This window comes from Diabrotica virgifera, chromosome 2 (genome assembly GCF_917563875.1).
Source record: "Diabrotica virgifera virgifera chromosome 2, PGI_DIABVI_V3a".
Taxonomy (NCBI): domain Eukaryota; kingdom Metazoa; phylum Arthropoda; class Insecta; order Coleoptera; family Chrysomelidae; genus Diabrotica; species Diabrotica virgifera.
The window spans coordinates 56,502,432-56,523,430 of NC_065444.1; the positions used below are offsets into that span (position 1 = coordinate 56,502,432).

The 20,999-nt window shown below is 32.4% G+C and overlaps 1 protein-coding gene across 1 annotated transcript in view; it reads right to left on the reverse strand.

Moving 5' to 3' along the window:
- Positions 1-7,578: 7,578 nt before the first annotated feature.
- The window catches only part of LOC114331497 (uncharacterized), a 41,030-nt gene continuing 27,609 nt past the window's right edge, over positions 7,579-20,999 (reverse strand). The window contains exons 2-4 of the mRNA XM_028281085.2: positions 16,285-16,478; positions 10,290-10,509; positions 7,579-8,078 (exon numbers count right to left, since the gene is read on the reverse strand). Of these exons, the coding sequence (XP_028136886.1) occupies positions 7,909-8,078; positions 10,290-10,509; positions 16,285-16,395 (501 nt within the window). The 5' untranslated portion in view covers positions 16,396-16,478 and the 3' untranslated portion in view covers positions 7,579-7,908. The remainder of the gene's footprint in view (positions 8,079-10,289; positions 10,510-16,284; positions 16,479-20,999) is intronic.

Consider the following 20,999-nt stretch of genomic DNA (forward strand, 5'->3'; position numbering starts at 1 on the left):
AGAATCACTGCTTGATATATATATATGGCTATATATATATATATATATATATATATACAAGCTGTACGCTCCCGAGGAAGCTGAAGCTGTTTTCACTTGAAGATCCTTTTTGTGGGGGATCATCCCATTCTGACTTTGGTTTTACAATTGCTGGTGTGACTTCGCTGTTTCCACTACCTTTCTCCATTCTTCTCTCTCTCTGATTTTGCTTCCTATATTTCTAATTTCCATACTTCTTAAGTCTTCTTCCACTTGTTGTCTCCATCTGAGTTTAGGCCTGCCTCTGGTTCTTGTACCTGGTGGTATCCATTCGGTTATAACTCTTAACGGATTGTTCTTCTCTCTTCTCATTATGTGTCCATACCATCTAATTCTCTGTGCTTTTGTTGCTCTTACTATGTTCTCTTGACCCATCCATTCTTGTATTTCGTGGTTCATCCATTGCCTTGCATCCTCTTCGTTTTCCCTCTTTGGTCCCAGAATTTTTCTCATAATTTTTCTTTCAAAAACTTTCAGCTGCTTTTCTTCTCTTGCTGTTAATGTGAATGTCTCCAAAGCATATAGCACTATTGGTCTTATGGTCGTTTTGTAGATTTTCATTTTTGTATTTCGGCTTATCTTCTTATCTTTGAAAATTTTTTTATTTCTGTAGAATGCTTTGTTTCCTGCTTGAATTCTTCTTTTCATATCTACACTTTCATTTCTTCTGTTGACTAATACTCCCAAATATTTGAATGTTTCAACCTCTTCGAAGCTGTGTGCGTCTATTGTCATTTCTGTCAGTTGCGTCTTCTTTTTTTTACTTACATTCATGTATTTTGTTTTATTTTCATTTATTTCCAGTCCTCTTAGTTTGGATTCGTTTTCTATTTCTTGAAAGGTTTTCTTTAATGCCTTTTTATCTGTTGCTACTATGGTTATATCGTCCGCATATCCAATTATTTGTACTGCATTTTTATTTATAGTTCCTGCGTTTGACAACTTTTTTATTATCTTATCTAATGATAGAATAAATAGTACAGTTGAGAGCGCATCTCCTTGTCTTACTCCATTTTTAATTTTTATTATTTCTGTTCTCTCTCTTCCGGTGTCTATTGTTGCTTGGGAATCTCGCATTGTCATTTCTATCATTCTTATAATTTTATTTGGTATTTTGCTCTCTTGTAAGTCTTGGATCATTTTTCTTCTACTTAGTTTGTCAAAAGCCTGTTTAAAGTCTAGAAAAAGTATATGTGCTTCTCCGTCGTACTCGTATGTTTTCTCTATCGCTTGTTTTAGTGTATGGATAGCATCTATCGTGGATCTTCCTTTTCTGAAACCGTACTGGTAGTCTCCTATGCTTTGTTCTGTGTATATTGTTAGTCTATCTCTAATTATACCAGTCAGTACTTTATATGTTACATTCAGTAAATTAATTGCTCGGTAGTTTTTACATATCCTGTGGTCTCCTTGTTTTGGGATTGTCACAATAATTCCTTTCTTCCATTCTTCGGGCATTGTTTCCTTATTCCATATATTCTGTATTAGTTCATAAATCTTTCTGTATAGTGCTTCACCCCCGTATTTTATAAGTTCTGCACATATTCCGTCGTCTCCCGCTGTTTTCCCGTTTTTCAGTTTGCATATTGTATCTTTTACTTCTGTATAGGTCAATTCTTCTTCTTCACCTTGTTCCGGGTTCATTATTGTTTCTCTTTCTTCTTCTACATCCGTTTCTTGATACATTTCTTCGAAATACTTCTGCCATGTTTCTGCTTCTATGGCTACATTAGCTGTCCGTTTTCTACTACCTAGCTTTAAGTATTGGTACAGTGGTTTTGAATTGTGTCTCTTATTTTCTGTTTCGATCTCGTTCATAATTGCGTCTACTTTTTTATTTTTCTTTGATTTAAACAATTTCTTTGTCTTTTTCCTTTGATCTTGGTATTTTTCTCGTTCCTCTTCTTTACCTGTACTTAGCCATTTCAATCTTGTTTTATTCTTTTCGTCCACTGCTAGTTTGCACTCTTCGTCAAACCAATTGTTTCTTCTTTCTTTTTGCATTTTTCCAACTACTTTCTCTGCTGCAGTGTTTATTCCTTGTTTGATTTTTTTCCACTGCTCCTCCATTTCTTGTTCCTCCTTGAACTGCATCTCTACATTTACTTCTTTTACAAATCTTCTTTTTACTCCTTTATCTTTCAATTTATCTACGTCCCATCTTCCCTGTGCTTTTCGTCTTTCATTCTTTGTTGTTTTTATTTTACATTTTGCAATCACTAGCATATGGTCCGAATCGATGTTTGCCCCTCTGTGAGATCTCACGTCATTTATCGACTGTTTGTGTGACTTTTTAATAAGTACATGGTCTATTTGATTCCCCTCCAGACTGCCTGGTCTCATCCATGTTATCTTGTGTATGTTTTTGTGTTTATATCTCGTGCTACTTATGTCCATGTTTAATGCCGCTGCTAAATTACATAATCTTTCTCCATTATTGTTTGTTGTGCTATGTAATGAGTTTTCCCCTGCAACCTCCCTAAAGCATTTTTCTTTACCTATTTGTGCGTTGAAATCGCCTATAATAATTAATATATCTTCTCCCGGGATTTTTTCGGCATTTTCTTCTAGTGTTTCATAGAACTGTTGTTTTATTAAGTCATCACTGTTTTCTGTGGGTGCATAGCCATTTATTATGGACAACTTGTTCGGTTTGCTGTTTACTCTTATGTATGATAATCTTTGACTTATGGGTTTAAATTCCATAACTTTATGCCTCATTTCCCCTAACACAATAAAAGCAGTTCCTCCATATCCTTGTTTTTCTTCTCCAGCATACCATACTGTATAATTTTCTTTTTCGATTTTTCCATGTCCCCCCCACCTGGTTTCTTGAATTCCTGCAATATCTAGATTGTATTGTTTCAACTGTGTCGCTAGCTCTTCCATTTTTCCTTCTTCTAGCAGTGTCCTGACGTTCCATGTTCCAATTTTTTTTGTCATTTTTTTAATTCTCTTCCTTTTTTTTTGTATTTTTCTTATTATTTTGAATATACCGTGACTCATTTACCTCTTCGTTTGCATTGTCTGTTTCCTTTTCATCCATCCGTTCTCTTTTGTCTAGTTTTTTGGGACATTTTCAATTTCTATAAGTTTATTTTCTCTTGCATTCCATTTTAGCACTTTGTCATTTATTTCTAATTTCTGGTATCTGATTTTTACTTTTGCTCCTTTGCTTCTCTGTTGTTTTGCTATGTCTCTGATTTCTTTTTGTATCTTTGCTTCCTTGAACGTCAGCGCTGCATCTATGTATATTTCTCTACAGTCTCTTGTGTATTTGAGTTTACCTTTTTCTTGCAGTATTTTCTGTTTGTCTTCCCAGCTCTTCGTTTCTATTATACATTTCTTGTATCCTATCTTAAACGCACTTTTAACTTATATTTTCAGTTTCAGCTCTGTTTCCATCATTTTTTGTATGTTTTCTCTTAGTCTAACTTCATCTTCCAGATTTACCTGAATTCCTGTTATGATTAATTTATTGCGTATTTTTTCTTTATCGATCTTCTCTAATCTATTCTCCATGAGTGTTAACGCTTTTTTGAGTTCTTCGTTTTCTTTCTCCCATTTTTGTTCTTTTTTTTTCTACTTCTCTTTTTAAATTTTCTGTTTCTGCTTTGTTTTGCTTAAGCTTCTGCTTAATATCTTTAGTTCGTTTTTCATATCCTTGATTTCATCTTTAATCTCTGTTTTGCTTTCCAGAATATCTTCTTTAATTTCTTGCCTCATCTGGCTCAGCAATATCTTAATCTCCTCCATGTCCGTTAATATTGTACTTACTTTTTTTATGCGCGTGTCTGGAGCTTTTTTGCTTTTATGTTGCTCTTCTTTGTCTTCTTCAATCGAGCTGTCGTGCTCCGGTTTGTGTCTTTTTCCTTCTGTTTTATTTTCTTCGTTGTTCATCTATTTGTCTTGTTGTTTGTTTTCTAGACTGAAAATCTTTATCAATATAATGCGAGAAAAATATATTTTTAGTTCACTTAAAGCTTATAATATACACAAAAAATAGGAAAATGTAACCTGTGTCTAATAGTAATTATTATTATTATTATCTTCTTATTTTTAATTACGTTTTGGTAAGGTCTCAGATATTTTGCACACGCCGGCAACGTCGCAGAATATTTGGCCGTACTTCTGTTTGCTAATTTATTTATGGCTTTCAGTAATTAAATATTCATTAATGTTTAATTATACACGTTTTTGTTATATTCAATGTTTGTTGTATTTGTAACTTAAAAAAATATCGTTTTGTATAATATTATTGCAAATCTCCTCTCTTACGTGCATCAAATTAACAAAAAGATGACTTACAGTTGAAATGTTGAATTCACCACACACTTTGTGAAAATTTCACCAAAAACCAGTGTTTACTTCCGTACTAAAACAACTTTTTTCACCAGAGAGCAAATCAACTTGTGTTCACACCAACTTTTAACACTCGAATAGAGGGTCTTTATGGCTAATGAGAATAAATAAGGACTAAGCAGCGAGCCTTGGTGCAATCCTACTTTCACCTGAAATTTATGTCTCTCCCACACCTGTCCTAACACTAGTCGTTACTACCTCATGCATATCTCTCACAATCTTTACATATTCGCCAGGGACTCCTGTTTTATTGAGTGCTCACCACAGAATCTCTCGAAGAACTCCATATGCTTTCTCAAGATCGATGAATACCATATGAGCGTTGGTCTCTTTATTCCTGTATCTTTCCATCAGTTGCCTTACAATGAAAATTACATCTGTTGTTGATCTGCCCTGCATAAAGGAAAATTGTTTATCGGATATTTCGGTTTCTTCACGTGTCCGTCTATCAATTACTCTCTCCCATATTTTAATGGTGTGGCTAAGTAGTTTTATAGCCCTGTAGTTTGTACATTGTTGTATGTCTCCCTTGTTTTTGTAGACAGGTACTAATATACTGCTTCTTCATTCGTCAGGCATTTGTCCAACTTCCATAATTCTATTAAATAGACCTGCTAGCCAACTTATTCCTGTCTCTCCCAATGCTCTCCATACTACCCCAGGCCAGGAATGTCATCTGGTCCGACTCCTTTTCCTTTCTTTATTTTTTGAAGCGCTTGAGCCACTTCCTCGTTTGTTATTCTGGTAACCATTGCTGTTACTGTCTCCGTAAACTCCACAGACTGTCTGTCAAATTCTTCATTTAATAAACTGTCAAGATACTTTCTTCATCTCTTTTTGACATCCTTTTCATGAATTAGTATTTTATTATTTTCATCTCGGATACATCTAATCTGATTAAAATCTCTTGCTTTCTTTGCTCTCTGTTTGGCTATTTTATATATCTTTGCTTCGCCTTCTCTTGTATCAAGTTGATCGTATACCAAGTCTCTTTATCCTCAAACTTCTTTCCTGACGTTTTCCCAAGTATTTCAATAGCCGTGTCTCTAATAGGCGTATATCGCTGTAGGCGTTAATACCGTAATATACATACTTTGGTTTTCTCAATAAATATTTGAATCGTTTATTGTTGGAAGGGGTTAAACGCTATTTTCTTCTTTTCGAGTTATAGTAAAAAACCCTTCTCTCTTTCTATATCCGCGCCATTGATTCCAGCAGTGTTCTTGGACTTCCCTCTTTTTATATCCCTTTGACAATCAGTTGACATTCAGCTCCCATTCTTCCTGACCTTCCTCTTCTATAATAAGCTCCAGGTACGTAAAATTGTCCACTCTTTCGAAATCATATTCCCTTGATTAATTCATAAATACGAAAGTAAACTGTCCCTCTTCTTTTTGTCCTGTATATTTCCGAATATCATGTCTGTGACTTTTCCTAGCTTATTTCTAGATCAAAATATTTTGCTTCCTTTTCTAATCATTTTATAAAATTTCTTAATTATTTTATTGTTTTCTTCAGAACAGTTAATTCATCGAAAAGGCCGGACTTTGATGTTCATTGTTGAAGATGTTTTATCGTTTTAACTCAACTTCAGCTGTTTCTGATGTGTTTTCAATACCAAATTAAAAAGCATCGTGGATAACGGATCTCCTTGTCTAAGACCTCTATTCACTTCAAATTAATCTACATATCCTTGGATATACCTATAGAATGAGTTTGCCAAGTCATCGACAAAAAGACCAACCAGCTGATGAGCATTTAGTATGAATTATTGTCTTCATGCTCTCGATAAGCTTTTATGAATTTCATCTTGCTTCTCATATTGGAGGGGAAAATAAAGTTTAAATATAAATAACTTTTTATTAAAAAAAATAACTGATCTATGTTTAACAGAAAGTGAAAAATATAACTAATTAACAACATACTTAAACTACCTTCTAATGTACTATCAAATTATTTTGGTATACAAAAATTTTAATACCAAAACTTGAGATGCTAATCTAGATTTGGACGGAATGTGATAAGTCTTTTTCTATAAAATACAAGTATTTTTCAATGAATAATACAAACATACATGATTTATCAACCATAAAATAAAATAAGTAGCAATACGGTGGAACCTCGATAAGTCGGATTAATCGGGACCGCGGCCGATCCGGGTTATCGAAAATCCGGGTTAGCCGGAGAATATGGTAAAAGTTAATAAAATACATATAAATAAATAAACAAATGCACATTATAATTGCAAAAACATGAAATACATCTAAATTACGTACAGTTGTATACAGTATTGTTTATTCCTTGGTAAAAAACTCAGTCAAAGTGAAAAAATGATTCATGGTCACTAGTCTCTGAAGGCTTTTTTATCATTCATGTTTTTACTACTTTATTGTTAAATTGATTTGGCAATTGCTTTTGTGATTGTTTCAATAATCATGTTTCAGACAAGAAAAAATGTACCCAATTTAGAAAAAAAATGTGAATATTTTACAAAATTAATTTTGCAATTAAGTTTTGTTTTATGAACAAGTAATGGGTTAATGTAATTTGTTTTAATATCAAGATATTAAATGCATATATAATATTCTATAAAATAAATTAAATAATCCGATTAAATAATTGTTCATCAGTCGGTGACAAAAATCAAATAACAAATATTCAACTTAAAATTAAGTGGGTTAAAACTTATCAAATTAGATACTACATAGTACACACAAAAATATTAAAAATCAGAGGATTTGCTTCCGACAATGAAGATATGGGTGGCACAGATCAAGCAGATGAAAATATCAGCCACCATGTAGTAGCAAATGCAATCAGAGCAAAATGCCTGGCAATTGCTTGGGATTAGTAGTGGTAAAATGGATCATTTACAAGAGTGTAGCGCAGTTACAATAGTCATTGTTGCAATTTTTAAAAAGAAAATGAGACCCAGCAAACATATTACCAAATTGCATAGTCATTTAAGAGAGGGCAGGATAGACCAATCATATTCATTCAAGATAGGGCCATCAAAAAATGTCATTTTTGCTGCAAAAAAATGTACTGTGGCACTACATCCAAAACAATGTTTTTATAAATATCATACAAACTAGATACTAAAGACATTTTCCTTTAATTTTGAAGATTTTTATAAGAATACCCTTTAAGACTTTTAATAAGAACACCCATTTTCTAAAAGTACCATATTTTTAGCAAAATCTCTTCTTCACTTAGTGTTAACAAGCCTAAAAAATTTAATATTTCAAAAATTTAAGAAAAAAGGTTTGGCCTTATCTGGGTTAAGATTAGTTGAGGAAATTTTCGTTAAACAGGACTTTTTGCCATTGCACCTAGTTTTCCATTGTAAAAGATAAATAACTAATAAAAATTGATACTACTGCGCCTTTGGCTTAAGATTTAAACATACATATTTAATGACTCTTTTAGTAAATACTATTAAGATACAATTACTAGTAATATAACTGCTAATGGTAAGTGGTAATAGCAATGCTTACTAAAATAAACCTATGCGAAGTCTTCTTTCCTTATATATGTGAATAAAGCGTCCACAGAAAATACAACAACATTAATAAACGCAAAAACTATCGATGTTGTCATCATTGTTAAAAGGTGCATGTTGGGATGATAGAAGTAATGCTTCATTAAGTAGAATCTGTCGACAGTGAGAAGAATGCCTGAAAAGATAAGAAATATGATAATATATCAGAAAATATAACTTTGTATTGATTTTTTAAGCAAATATAAAAACCAAAATATATACAGGTTGATTGATTAGTGTGATAAAGCTCAGTAGATCCGCTATAATAATAGATAGCAATAAAATTTAATAACAAAAATTGTAGCCAATTTTAAGCTTCATATTATAAAATTAGTTAGAATGTTACAGGGTGTTCGATAACATAGTGGCAGACCAAACTTATGTTTTTTTTTAATGGAACACCCTATATCTTATTTTATATTCGAAATCTTCTTAACTTCTCCATCACAAAAATATAAAGTTATGTTATACAGGGTATTTACAAAGTTATAACCAATTTTATATGAAAATCGTAACAAGTTTGACTCCCTGTATAAATAAAAATGAGCACAACAGCAATGTTTTATTAATGCCATATTTTTTTATTTATTATCAAAATTTTTAAAAATGACATACTGCTAATTTTCTTTATAACGAATACAGGGTGAGTCAAAACGCAAGTACATTATTTTCTCCGTAATTTTAAATGGAACACTCTGTATTTTATATCACTATTGAAAAGTGATTAACGTACTTTAATTTGAATACGACATTCCCTATGTCTAAATTTATTAGTTTTCTAGAAATTTTCATTTTTCAGAGCGAATTATTAAAATTAAATCCCACCATCCAAATTAAAAGTTGACAAAGATGTCACCATCCCCACCAAGGAAGCGAAGCGTATCGAACACGCTAACAGCACCTGAAGTAGTGATGTTGAAAGAGTAACTATTAGTTACAAAGTACTCGTTACTTACGAATACCGAAAGTAACGATTACTATACAGAGAAGCAAATCGTTACTTTGATTACTTTGATTACTCTGATTACTTCGTTACTTCGTACCAATCGTATCAGAGCCAGTAACGACTATTGTATCTACAACCAGTACACTTGATTACTTTCTATAAAAAAATACCAATCTTATCCCAGCCAGTAACGGACGGGACCGGTATTTTACGAGTTTTATCGAAGTTTTTATCCCTTAAACAGATCGGTGAAGGTCGTTGTTATATCGGGATACCTATACAAAATACCTACCTACTGAGAAATACGATTCTCGATATGATTACCGGTACTCAAATACAAAAGTAACAAAAGTAATCATAGTAATCAAAGTAACGAATACTGTAAATGATTACTTTATACAAAAGTAACGATTTGTAAGGAATACTCGAAAGTAACTATAATCAACATCACTAACCTGAAGCCAAATACATTACAATTCCAAGAGAGCCACAACTTGGAAAAGACTCCGACCTAGTAGTGATCGTTCCGAAAGCACTGGTGGAGAAGGGGAGCAAAAAGTACCAGGTATCGTGCAATAACAGCAGGAATATGGGATGTCCACGAGTTACTTTACGTAAAGATCCATAGGTTCGTAAATATAAAAATAAGCAAGTGTCGCTTAAAACAAAGTTTCGTTCATTTTTTCGGTGAACGTTACAAGACCGACTGACTTTTCAAGATGACTGACACTTTTAAAATTTTGAAATATTGTTATAAGGCGTCCGATCTCTTTTCTACTTCGAGAACGAAGGCAGAGAGGTAGCCCGCCGGACCAATATAAAAATAAGCGAACGAGATAACATCAGTTATGGAGAACTGAGAACTGATCTAAAAGTCTCACTGGTTCAAGCTGGAGTGTTGATCTAGCGAGAAACCAACCGGGCATTGACGAATTGAGTTAAAGCCAGCCGTGGAGCGATTCAGAATTGATGAATCGCTCGCAGGGACCGTAATCGTGAATTGAACGATTACGCCATCTTCATATTGGTGATTTGTCGATATGTGTGGGTGAATATGTAATTGTCAGGGGACTTCCTTCGAGCCGGAGCGAAGAATCAAAAATTGTTTCGTTATTTTTATTTTATATTATTGTAGTGGGATAAAAGAATATATTTTTATTTCAATTAGACTTGCGTTTTACTGAGTCTATTGTTCGACAGAACTACCCGTTACACTCTTTAACAGGAGAGGTGTTTCACAATACCTGCTGTTTGAAGATTAGTGAAGATTTGTATTTGTACTCGTAATGTGCTGCTAGTTACAAACAAATAAAGTGTAACAAAAATTACAGTTATGTATTTATAGGTCGAGTTTTTATTTCATCCTTTAACATTAAAGTATGTGTTAAAAAATTTACTTACACGTAATGAGGAAAAGTGAAGCTCCAACTAATGCGAACAGTGCCACCGTCTTGTAGGGAACGCTGTCACCCATCCACCTTCCGAGGATTAAAACACAATTGATAACCATGTATCCCGTGAAAGCGGTGTACATAATTCCGACGTGAACCATGTGGCTCTTGCCCAGACCAGATGTCAGCGCGGGGTCATGGATAAATCCCATGCAGGCGGCACAAATCAACTGAAAACGGTTAATTGATTAATTCGGATATGGGTCATTTAAATTCTACTTATTTTGTGATTCAGCAAAACAAGTGACAATAAGTGACAAAAAATTAAATTCTTAAAAGTAATGATCAATAAGCGCATGAAACATTAATATTAATAGTACAACTTGCGCAATTTGAAAAAGGTGGTTTAAAAGGTCTTTTAAAATTTAATTTAAACTGTATTATTGCATTTTTAACAAGTTTGTAGAAAAAAACTATTAAAATTTGTTAGAATATACAACAGTAAAAGTAAGATGTTATCAGAGCCGTAACTACCATTGGAGCAGGGCCGCGTTTAGGTCAATTGACGCCCTTGGCAATTCTCTAGTAGCCGCCCTTCAAGCATGTACCATTTTTGCGAAAAAAAATTGCAAGCAGATTTTTTTATTTAAATAGGAATAGGTACATAAAAATTGTCATTCCAGTTCGATCACATCAGATTTCTTTCTTGATTTTTCTTTGGAAAAATTATCAGTAGGTAGTAATTGCACAAGAGCTCTGAAATTCTATATTAATTTCAGAGGTCGAGTGCAATTTGTTGCGATTATTTCATGAATAAAACTGTTCAAAACCAAAATTTTATTGTAATTTATTTATGTAAGTACCATTAAACACACAGTTTTTATAAATATTTGACGATTTAAAGTCATCACTTTTATAATTTTTAAAACATTAATTGTCATTAATGTCACTGAATGTATTTTTTCGTAGCAACGAAGGGTATCTGACGTAATATACTTAACGACGTGAGATTATCAAAAATTATCGATTTAATTCAGATTTCTGTAGCTTTCTATTGGTCAGAATCTCCTATGAATGAAATAATCATCTTAATGCCATCATAATTTATCGCCTTTGTTACGTCACTTTCTATGAACAAAATCGACAAATTGTTAAGACGTTCTTGCGTCATACTTGATCGGAAATTATTTTCATGTCTATTTTAAATTCTTGACATTCTCAAAAATGACCTTTCAGAGGACACGTTGGTTGGCAACTGGGAGGCACAAATAAATGCGCAAAGCAATATCCAAATTAGGGAAAATATCTTTCAATCCACTATTCTTTAAATATTTAGATATTATGTCAATTATTGGTGATTGGTGATTGGTGATTTTATTGTGGTATCCAAACGAACCTTTAAGTGAATGTATACATGTATGAATGATGTAGATATCTATTAGTGTAGTCAGTGAGGGTATTTGGCTCCGAATTCCATCCTACTGCATAAATTTACTTGATATTTTCACTGTAAGTAGGGAATAGCTCAAGAAACAAAGTCTACGCTATATCCTATGGATGCTTTTAACTCAGGGGTGGTTCCCACCCGTTCTCGGGGGTGAAATTTTTTTTATCAAACTAACACCGGAAGTGGCCAGAGAACCTAATTCTAAGCAACAACTTTTTATAAATTTTTTTTGAAAACTCAATACTTTTTGACTTATTCGTGGTTAAAAATTTGCCATTTTCATTGAAAAATTACACTTTTCGGAGACCATAATATGTTTTTTTGGGAATACCATAAAAATTGTGCATCTAACGAAAAAAATTATATAAAACATTTTTGTAGTTTATAAAAAAACAAAGAGATTAGTTCCTTCATAAATCTTCTAGTTTTAATAAAAAAAGAGATGGTAGGAGAAAAAAGATGTTTTTGGTGCATGCTCAAATCGGTGTATTCAACTTAAAATAACAGAGAAATTGCTACGAATACATTTTGTAGTGCTTGAAAAGACCTTTAAAACGAAAACTGTTAAATGTCGGTTACATTAAAACTAAGCGAGATATGGTGCAAAAAAACTTATGACTAATGTATTTTAAGGAAAAATGAGAAGTATATTTAACCCCTCATCCACCAGAATTTATACGCATCGTTTTCTTCTAGAATACCTTCTACTATAGTGTTATTTCTATATTCAAAAAGTTGTACGGGTTTAAAATGAATGGTTTTGAAAAGAATAAGATCAAATTATAGAGCGCATTTTTAAATTTTCTTAAAAATCTTCTTTTTCTCCATGTAATTCGAAAGTGATAAGAGATACGTAAAAAAAAAATACCTTACAAAAATGTAGGTTTTCTTTTAGATAACAATTTTATTTTTCTTTCATTACTGTATCTCATTATCATTTTCGAGTTACATTCGATTCGTTATTCGATTTTAATTTTTAGATACAAATATTTTCTGTACAGTATTTTTGCCGCCGTCTCATAATTTGTCGCCCTAGGCAACTGCCTATATTGCCTAATGGATAAAGCAAGCCTGCATTGGGGCAACCGGGGCAGTGCCCCGGGGCCCCGGCCAAGGGGGGCCCCTGCGTGGCCCTCGTTTGATTGGCCGTGCATAGATTTTAACAAGGAAAATAAAAATATGTATTTTAAAAGCCGATCCCAACGAAATAGTTTCAATCGACACAATTTTAAAAAGACCTTACAGATGCACCCTAGACCTCAACATAAAGTTGAGGGGGCTAAGCTGGGGCTGGGCTAATCTGGGGCCGCCGAGAGTTTTCGTAAAGATATAAATTATTATTACTGAGAAAATTAGTCATTTTGACGAAATAAAAAATTAAATGCAACCGGAATATGGGCAATTTCATTTTCTTCCTTGTTTATATCATTTCATTATCCCATATATCTATTTTCATATTACAAACCAATATTCAGTGAATTAAAGCTAGCCCGAATGGTTACTCACTTGAGACTTAGTGTCTCTCTGCCCATTTGATTTGTTCTTCTGAGCTAAGCCACTCTTCATTAGTATCTTAAACCACTTCTCTTCCAGTTTTTCCCTAGTTCCTCAGTTTTTCCTCTTCAAAATCCCAATACCCAGAGTATTGAGGTTTCATTTGTCTTAACCAATTTACCCCAGGCCACATATTGGTACGTGAAAGGAACCACATTGTAGCCGAAAAATGTAATTAACATTATAGTATATTTTTTTATGAAAACAGAAAAGATGGTATGTACTTGCAAAATTATTTAGCTTAAAATAAGGTGATTTAAAAATTTTTTGTGTTGGTCAACTAAAATAGCAATATGCAGGTACAAGAAACTTCAGTCATGGAATACATTAAAATGAGTTTTCAATAGTCGAGGAAATGAAGCATTTTGGCTCGCAATTTTTTCGTCCAGCATGGATTTACTTGAAATTTTCACAGAAGGTAGGGAATAGTCCAAGGATGATTTTCTATATCAGCGATTCTCAAACTTTTTGAGTCAGGTACCACCAAATACTTTTTATTATTTTTGGTACCACCTAACTAAAATACCTATCTAGCTAGGTGATCTAATTAACTATAATTGTGCCAATAGTGGTGCTGATATTTTGGCTGTTTTGAGTTTTGTGTACCACCTCAAATAATGAAATGTACCACCAGTGGTACATGTACCATAGATTGAGAACCGCTGTATCTATATCATGCCGCTGTACGCTAAAACCTTGGGGGTGGTTGCCACCCCATCTCGGGGGCGGGAATTTTTCATTACATTCTAACCATATAAATCGATGTAAAAATTAATTCTAAGAAAAAAATGTTTTTCACAATTTTTTCGTAAAACTAATATTTTTCGAGTTATTCGCGCTTGAAAGTAACAGTTTTTCGATGAAAAAATCGACTTTTTAGAGGGTTTTTTGAGAATACCTCGAAAAATATGCATTTAATCAAAAAAACTGCAGATATCAAAATTGTATCTTATAGTGACATAAACTAAATTATTTTGTATTCTGTAATATCTTTAAGACCAATACAAACCGAGATACGGCATGTTAAAAGTTAGCTTTTTTGTCAAATGCATAATTTTAAATATTCAAAGTAAAATAACGGAAAAACTTTGCATTTTTCGAGGAAAACTTAAATAACCTTTTTTTAAGTATACAGCTAGGCCTTTCAAAAAATAATACTAAAAAGTTTCTAGTCTGAAAATTAAGCGACTTATGATCAAAAAAATGTCGGTACCTGCTTTTCTCTATGAAAAAATCAGTGAAAACAACCCCTAACTACCCTCCTAATTAAAAATTGGTCTTCACCTTTTTGTAGTTCCTTTTATGTTTGTATTATCAATACACTTAAGAAGTTTGACCCCTTTAAAAGGCTTAATTTTAGAAAAACTGGAGTTTAAATAAAAATTAATTTTTTGGAATTTTCCATTTTTCACCTTTTACTTCAAAATATCTTCGAAAATACTGGAGATACAAAAAAATTGATAAACTACTAAATTGTAGCTTTTTTAATAACTAAAATTTCCTTGTACATAGATTTTCATTACAGGGAACAGTTAGCGAGATATAGCTGTTTAAAACCTCTATTTACGAGCAAACATCCCTTTATTCGAGCCCTTTAAACCCACCCTAATTAAAAACTAAGGGATCTTACGGAATTTAGTTTACACAGTCTTATAAGTATTCAAAAATTCTACAAATTTATTTTTGAAAAAACTCTTTATCGCCAAAAATGAAGGAGCTATGTTTATAAAACAATTTTTTTTTCGAAAAGTTCGGATAGTCCGCTTATGGATAATTTTCAATGTATGTATAATACCACAGAACCGGTTCGTATACTGGAAGATGACTAAAAAACTATTTGTATTTGTATTTGTACATATTTGTAAATTCGTTATTTTGTGTAAATAAATGTTTTTGTAATTCTTTATTTCTACTTTTTTTTCTGTATAGATCTATTAAAATATCTACTTATAAAAACTGTAATGTTATTAAGGGTGGTTTTTAAAGGTTTAAATATTATGATATTATATCCTAAAGTATAAAACAATCATTATTTAACCAATCAAAACCAAATTTTACCCATATTAAAGTTTATAATGTTTTTATATATTTTTGACAATAAGGGGTAGTTTACACCCCTAAAAATAATCAACGCCTTTAAGCATGATATAGAATATGAAGTATAGGGTGAGATGATGCTAATCCCAAATTTTTATGTAAATCGATGCAAGCCGAAATTATTCTTTTATGATAAGTAAATTTTTTTATATATAGCTCTAACAAGGTTGGTTTTAAGGGTTGAAATATTGTGATAGTATATTTTACAGCATAAAACAATCATTATGTAACTAATAAGAACCATATGTTGACAATATTAAAGTTTAAAATGTTATTTTATAATTTTTTACAATTAGGGGTAGTTTTCACCCTTAAAAAACCAAAAGCGTACAACGGCTCAATATAGAAAATGAACTAGAGGGTGTAATGAGCCTAATCCCAAATTTTTGTACAAATCGATGCTGGACGAAAAAATTGCGAGGTTTTGCCATTTTTTCAGCTTCATTTCCTCGACTACAAGGGGTTAAATATCAAACATTTTTCCGGACCCCTCCCATTCCGCTGGGGGATAAACCCCAGACCCCACGGTAGGGGCCCCCAGATCACGTTTGCCCCGGGGCCCCCAACATCGTAGTTACGGCCCTGGATGTTATTCTATAGTTGTTATGATTTACGTATTGACAATATAGGCAGTTTTGATGTAATGTCAAGAAAAATATAAAAATGGAATGTCAGTCAAGTTCAAGTAAAAGTTTTTGTAGATATTGTCCTGTAAGTGAGAATGAATAAATTATAATTGTTGATATATAAGACGTTTGTAAAAAAATATTGTAGATATGATATACGTGTTAAAAAGTACATTTTTAAGGCACATGTGAAATTCGCTTCGCTCATTCTGCAAACTTTCACATGCGTGCCTTAAAATTGTACTTTTAACACTTATATCATAAATACCTATTAAACTTACCAATTCCAATAATTTAATCCCTAGTTGCCATCGCTGCAACAAGGCTTCTTTTAGTGGTTTCTTTTGCTGCTGTTCTCTGACATCATCTTTTGTTTCTACTTCTGAAGACATGATGGTTACTTTTGGTATCTCATAGAATCCTGAGGTCTCCACTTTGACGGATAATGTTTCCCCTTTTACAAATATTTCTGCAACTGAAACAAATACCACGATCAATACAATAAAGTCTAAATTAAGATCTATTTTACTCAAGCACTATTTTGACATAATAAAATCGTATCTATCTGATAGATACACACATCAAACTAATCTAGGGGACAAAACAAAATGCGAGATTGCAGAAGTATTTTAAGTAATTTATTTGAAATATTTAAAAATAAGTTATACACAAGTGTCTTGAATATTAAGTAAACATTTTTTCTTAGAATTATCGCATAAGTTCTTAAAAAATTAAGACAAAACTCGATAAGTCAAAAAATTCTAATTTGTTGCCCTTCAACTCCCAACAAAGTAGTCTGTGGCGTGGTTTTATTATTTCATATGGTCAATGAATCTCCATTTCTGAAAAAACCGCGGAGTGCTCCCATTTAAAGAGGTGCGTTTTTGAGAAATGGGTGAATTAGTCCATGGGCACAGGTTACATTAGGGTGAGTTCTATGCACTTTTGGTACAAACACGTCTACATAAAAATTGTTCCTGGTTAAATTTCCTATCTAAATATAACTTTTTAAAGTCAAAGATACTTTTTTTACAGAAATATATTCAAAAGAAAAAGCACAAAGAAACCCAAAAGAAAGAAATTTTGTTTTTTGTCCCATAACTTTTGTCCACGGGGATATAGGTATAGACATTGCTTTACAGAAAAAAACTTACATATTTTTTCTTTAAAATGATGTTTGGTAGAGGTCATTAGGATTTACAGTTTTCGAAATATGATTTTTGAAAGTTCGCCACTCACAGCAATTTTGAACAATTTTCCTTGTTATTTCTGTAACTTTTTTCTACGTAGCTTTAGACATATGCAATAGTACATGTAAGAGGAAGAGAAATCAATTACCTTTAAAATGTTCTACTGTATAATGTTGTACGGCTTCTTTTAAAGAGGTTATCTTTTTCAAGACTTTATACTTTTAACGAGTTTTTATATTTTTTACGATTATTTTTTAAATTTCCCATTATAACTTTTTTTTTCTACATTTAGTTAGGTATATATTACATAATAAAAAAGAACGCTAATTCTGTTTACTTTAAAATGGTGTATTATAAAAATTCTAGGATTATTTTTGAATAAGATATGCTTTTTCAAAATGTAATAAGTACTTGCAACGATTTTTGATTTTAGGATTATTTTTTAAATTCACTTTTATGTGATTGTGTGCTATGACTGAATTTAATTTTTTATAGGTAATACTTTGGATCCACTTGACTCGGCCGGGCAAACTTCAAAATATGGATTAATTGCAATATTTACTGTCAAAGCTCCTGCACCACAAGCTTTGCTTGAAAAAATAGCATGTAAATGTACCAAAGGATGTACAAAAAACTGGGGTTGTAGGAAGATAGGAATTAGCTGTTCACTATTCTGCAAATGGTGCATGTGCATGTGCATGGGTACTAATTGTGGGAACTCTAAGCTCTGAGATAGCTGAGGTGTCAGAGGAAGATATTGAAGCTAATGCTAACGAAGAGATGGACTTTGATTTTGAAAATTTTTTAAATGTCAACGTTTAAATAATTTTAACTAAAGTGATGTTTTCTAAGACTAATGGTTATCTAATTTTTGTAAAAGAAATAATTTTAAATAATACAGATAAAAAAATATTAAAGAATCACTCGGTTTCCATTATTTAAATATAGATGATACACCATTTTAAAGAACAGAAAGTAAGCCCTCTTTATTGAGCAATATATAGTATATTCATGTACAAGAAAAAAAAGTTATAATGAGAAATTTCAGAAATAATCGTAAAAATGTAAAAAAATAATATTTAAATAATTAAAAAATATTATTTTTTACATTTTTACGATTATTTCTGAAATTTCTCATTATAACTTTTTTTCTTGTACATGAATATACTATATATTGCTCAATAAAGAGGGCTTACTTTCTGTTCTTTAAAATGGTGTATCATCTATATTTAAATAATGGAAACCGAGTGATTCTTTAATATTTTTTTACCTGTATTATTTAAAATTATTTCTTTTACAAAAATTAGATAACCATTAGTCTTAGAAAACATTATATTATAATATATAATACAATATTATATTATATATACTATAATATTATATTATATAATAATATTATTTTATTTTTATATTATATTATAAAAAATCGTTAAAAGTATAAAATCTCGAAAAACCATAATCTCTTAAAAAAAGTGGTACGTTTTATAGTACACCATTTTAAAGGTAATTAATTTCAATTCCTATTACGTGTACCATTGCATATACCTAAAGTTACGTAGAAAAAAGTTACAGAACTAAATTTGCGAAATAACAAGGAAAATTGCCCAAAATTGCTGTGAGTGGCGAACTTTGAAAAATCATATTTCCAAAACTATAAATCCTAATTACCTCCACTAAACATTATTTTAAAGAAGAAATATGTAGATTTTTTTTTCTGTAAATCAATGTCTATATATATGCTCGTGGACAAAAGTTATGGCACAAAAAACAAAATTTCTTTCTTTTGGGTTTCTTTGTGCTTTTTCTTTTGAATATATTTTTGTAAAAAAAAAGTATCGTTGACTTTAAAAAGTGATATTTAGATAGGAAATATAACCAGGAGCAATTTTTATGCAGTTATGTTTGTACCAAAAGTGCACAGAACTCACCCTAATGTAACATGTGCCCAGGGACTAATTCATTTCTCAAAATCGCACCCCTTTAAATGGTAGCACTCCGCGGTTTTTTCATACATAGATGTCCATTGACCATATGAAATAATAAAACCCCGTTAACGTTGTAGTTCCTTTTAGCTATCTTATTTTGAATATAATCAATAGCCTAATAAGTTAATACAGAGTATGACCTCCACAGTTGTTGATTACTGCCCTACATGTGTTAGGCTAACTCATGATCAGATGGTCAGTGTCTTTCTGCGGTAATCTGCTCCACTCCCTTGAAAGGCCTTCAAACAGTTGCTGTTTTGTATTGAACGCAATAGTTTGTTGTAAAACGCATCTGCCCAATATGTCCCATACATGCTCAATTGAGTTTAAATCTGGCGATTGTGCAGGCCACGGTAAAACCTTAATTTTATTATCCTCGAGGAATGTTTGCAAGACCCTGGCAGAATGTGGACGCGCATTGTCATGCATTAATTGAAATTGGGAACCAGCTTCTTATGCAAAGGGTACAACAATAGGTTCGAGAATAATATCGCGGTAGTCTGTTGCATTTAGAGACCATTCCAGATAATTGAGACTGCTTCTTCCTCCAAGAGAGATGCCATCCCGTATCATTATACTGCTGCTTTGCTGTTTATGAACCTCCTGAACGGCGACCAATCGTTCAGCATTGCCAGATAGTCTCCAAATTCTTATCCGTCTCGTATCTGGTGCAAATCCAAATCCAGACTCATCTGTGAACAAAGTAGACGGTCACTTACGTCTAACCCAATTTGCGTTTTCTTGCGCCCACTGAAGTCGATGAGCGTGATTTTCTGTAGATAACACACGCGCTCTCACAGGTCTATGTGCATCTAAACCTACTTCATACAGTTTATTTCTATTAGTTTGGCAACTTAAAAACAGCTGATGGGTCTCTTCCAAATCCTGCAACCTAAGAAAACTGTCTTCAATCTGGTTGGTTATCCTTGTAAGGCATGTATGGCGTTCAGCAACGTCACCAGTTTCATGAAACCTTAACCACAAACAATTAATGACATTACTGTTCTTGAAGAGAGTCCCAGCAATGTATCTTTGACTTCTGTCAGGTCTAAGCATCCCGATAGCACGCCACTGGATTTCGCTATTTAAATGATGTCTCTCCATTATTCGCAATTGCCAAACTAAATAAAAATCCAAATAGACATCGAAAAGCAAGTGCCAATAAAGAAATATTACTTCTTATCTTATAGACAAAAACGCATTCTGAAGTTTTGTTTTATTTTTTATAACCATTCTTGTCAGCATTACCATCCAAGTTGGTACAATAATCGAAAAAACAACAAAAAATATAAAAATCGTAAATTTATTTTTGTATTTGCAGCTAACATTGATTTAATATGGGTGTCCCCTAGATTATTTTGATGTGTTTCAGAGTCAAGTAAGGTAATGCTTATTTTAGCTTTAACGAAATTAAAACGGGGATTTGGCAGGGTAGTGTCCTGGAGCCGGTTCTCTATTTATGGTAGGGGAGCCCAAGCGGGGATTTTTGCACTTACTCGAGCGCGTCAGATTATCATATGGGGAAAAACCTGGTACCCTACAGATGTACCTCTACCATATATTGGCTCTTAACACAGGGGAGTTCGTTAAGGGGGGCCCGAAAAAAAAAATCTATCCTTAAAAAAACTCGAAATTGTCAGATTAAGATAAGGTAAGTTAAGTACGTGCAAAAGAGTGTATATTTCAAAAATCTGACGATTTGAGCCGGGCGTAAGGAAATGGGTGAGTCCCAAAGTTTCACAAGAAAAAAGCAAATATTTCGCGAAATGAATGACAGATCGAAAAACTAAAAAATATGTGCTCAATATTTTTTAAAAATCT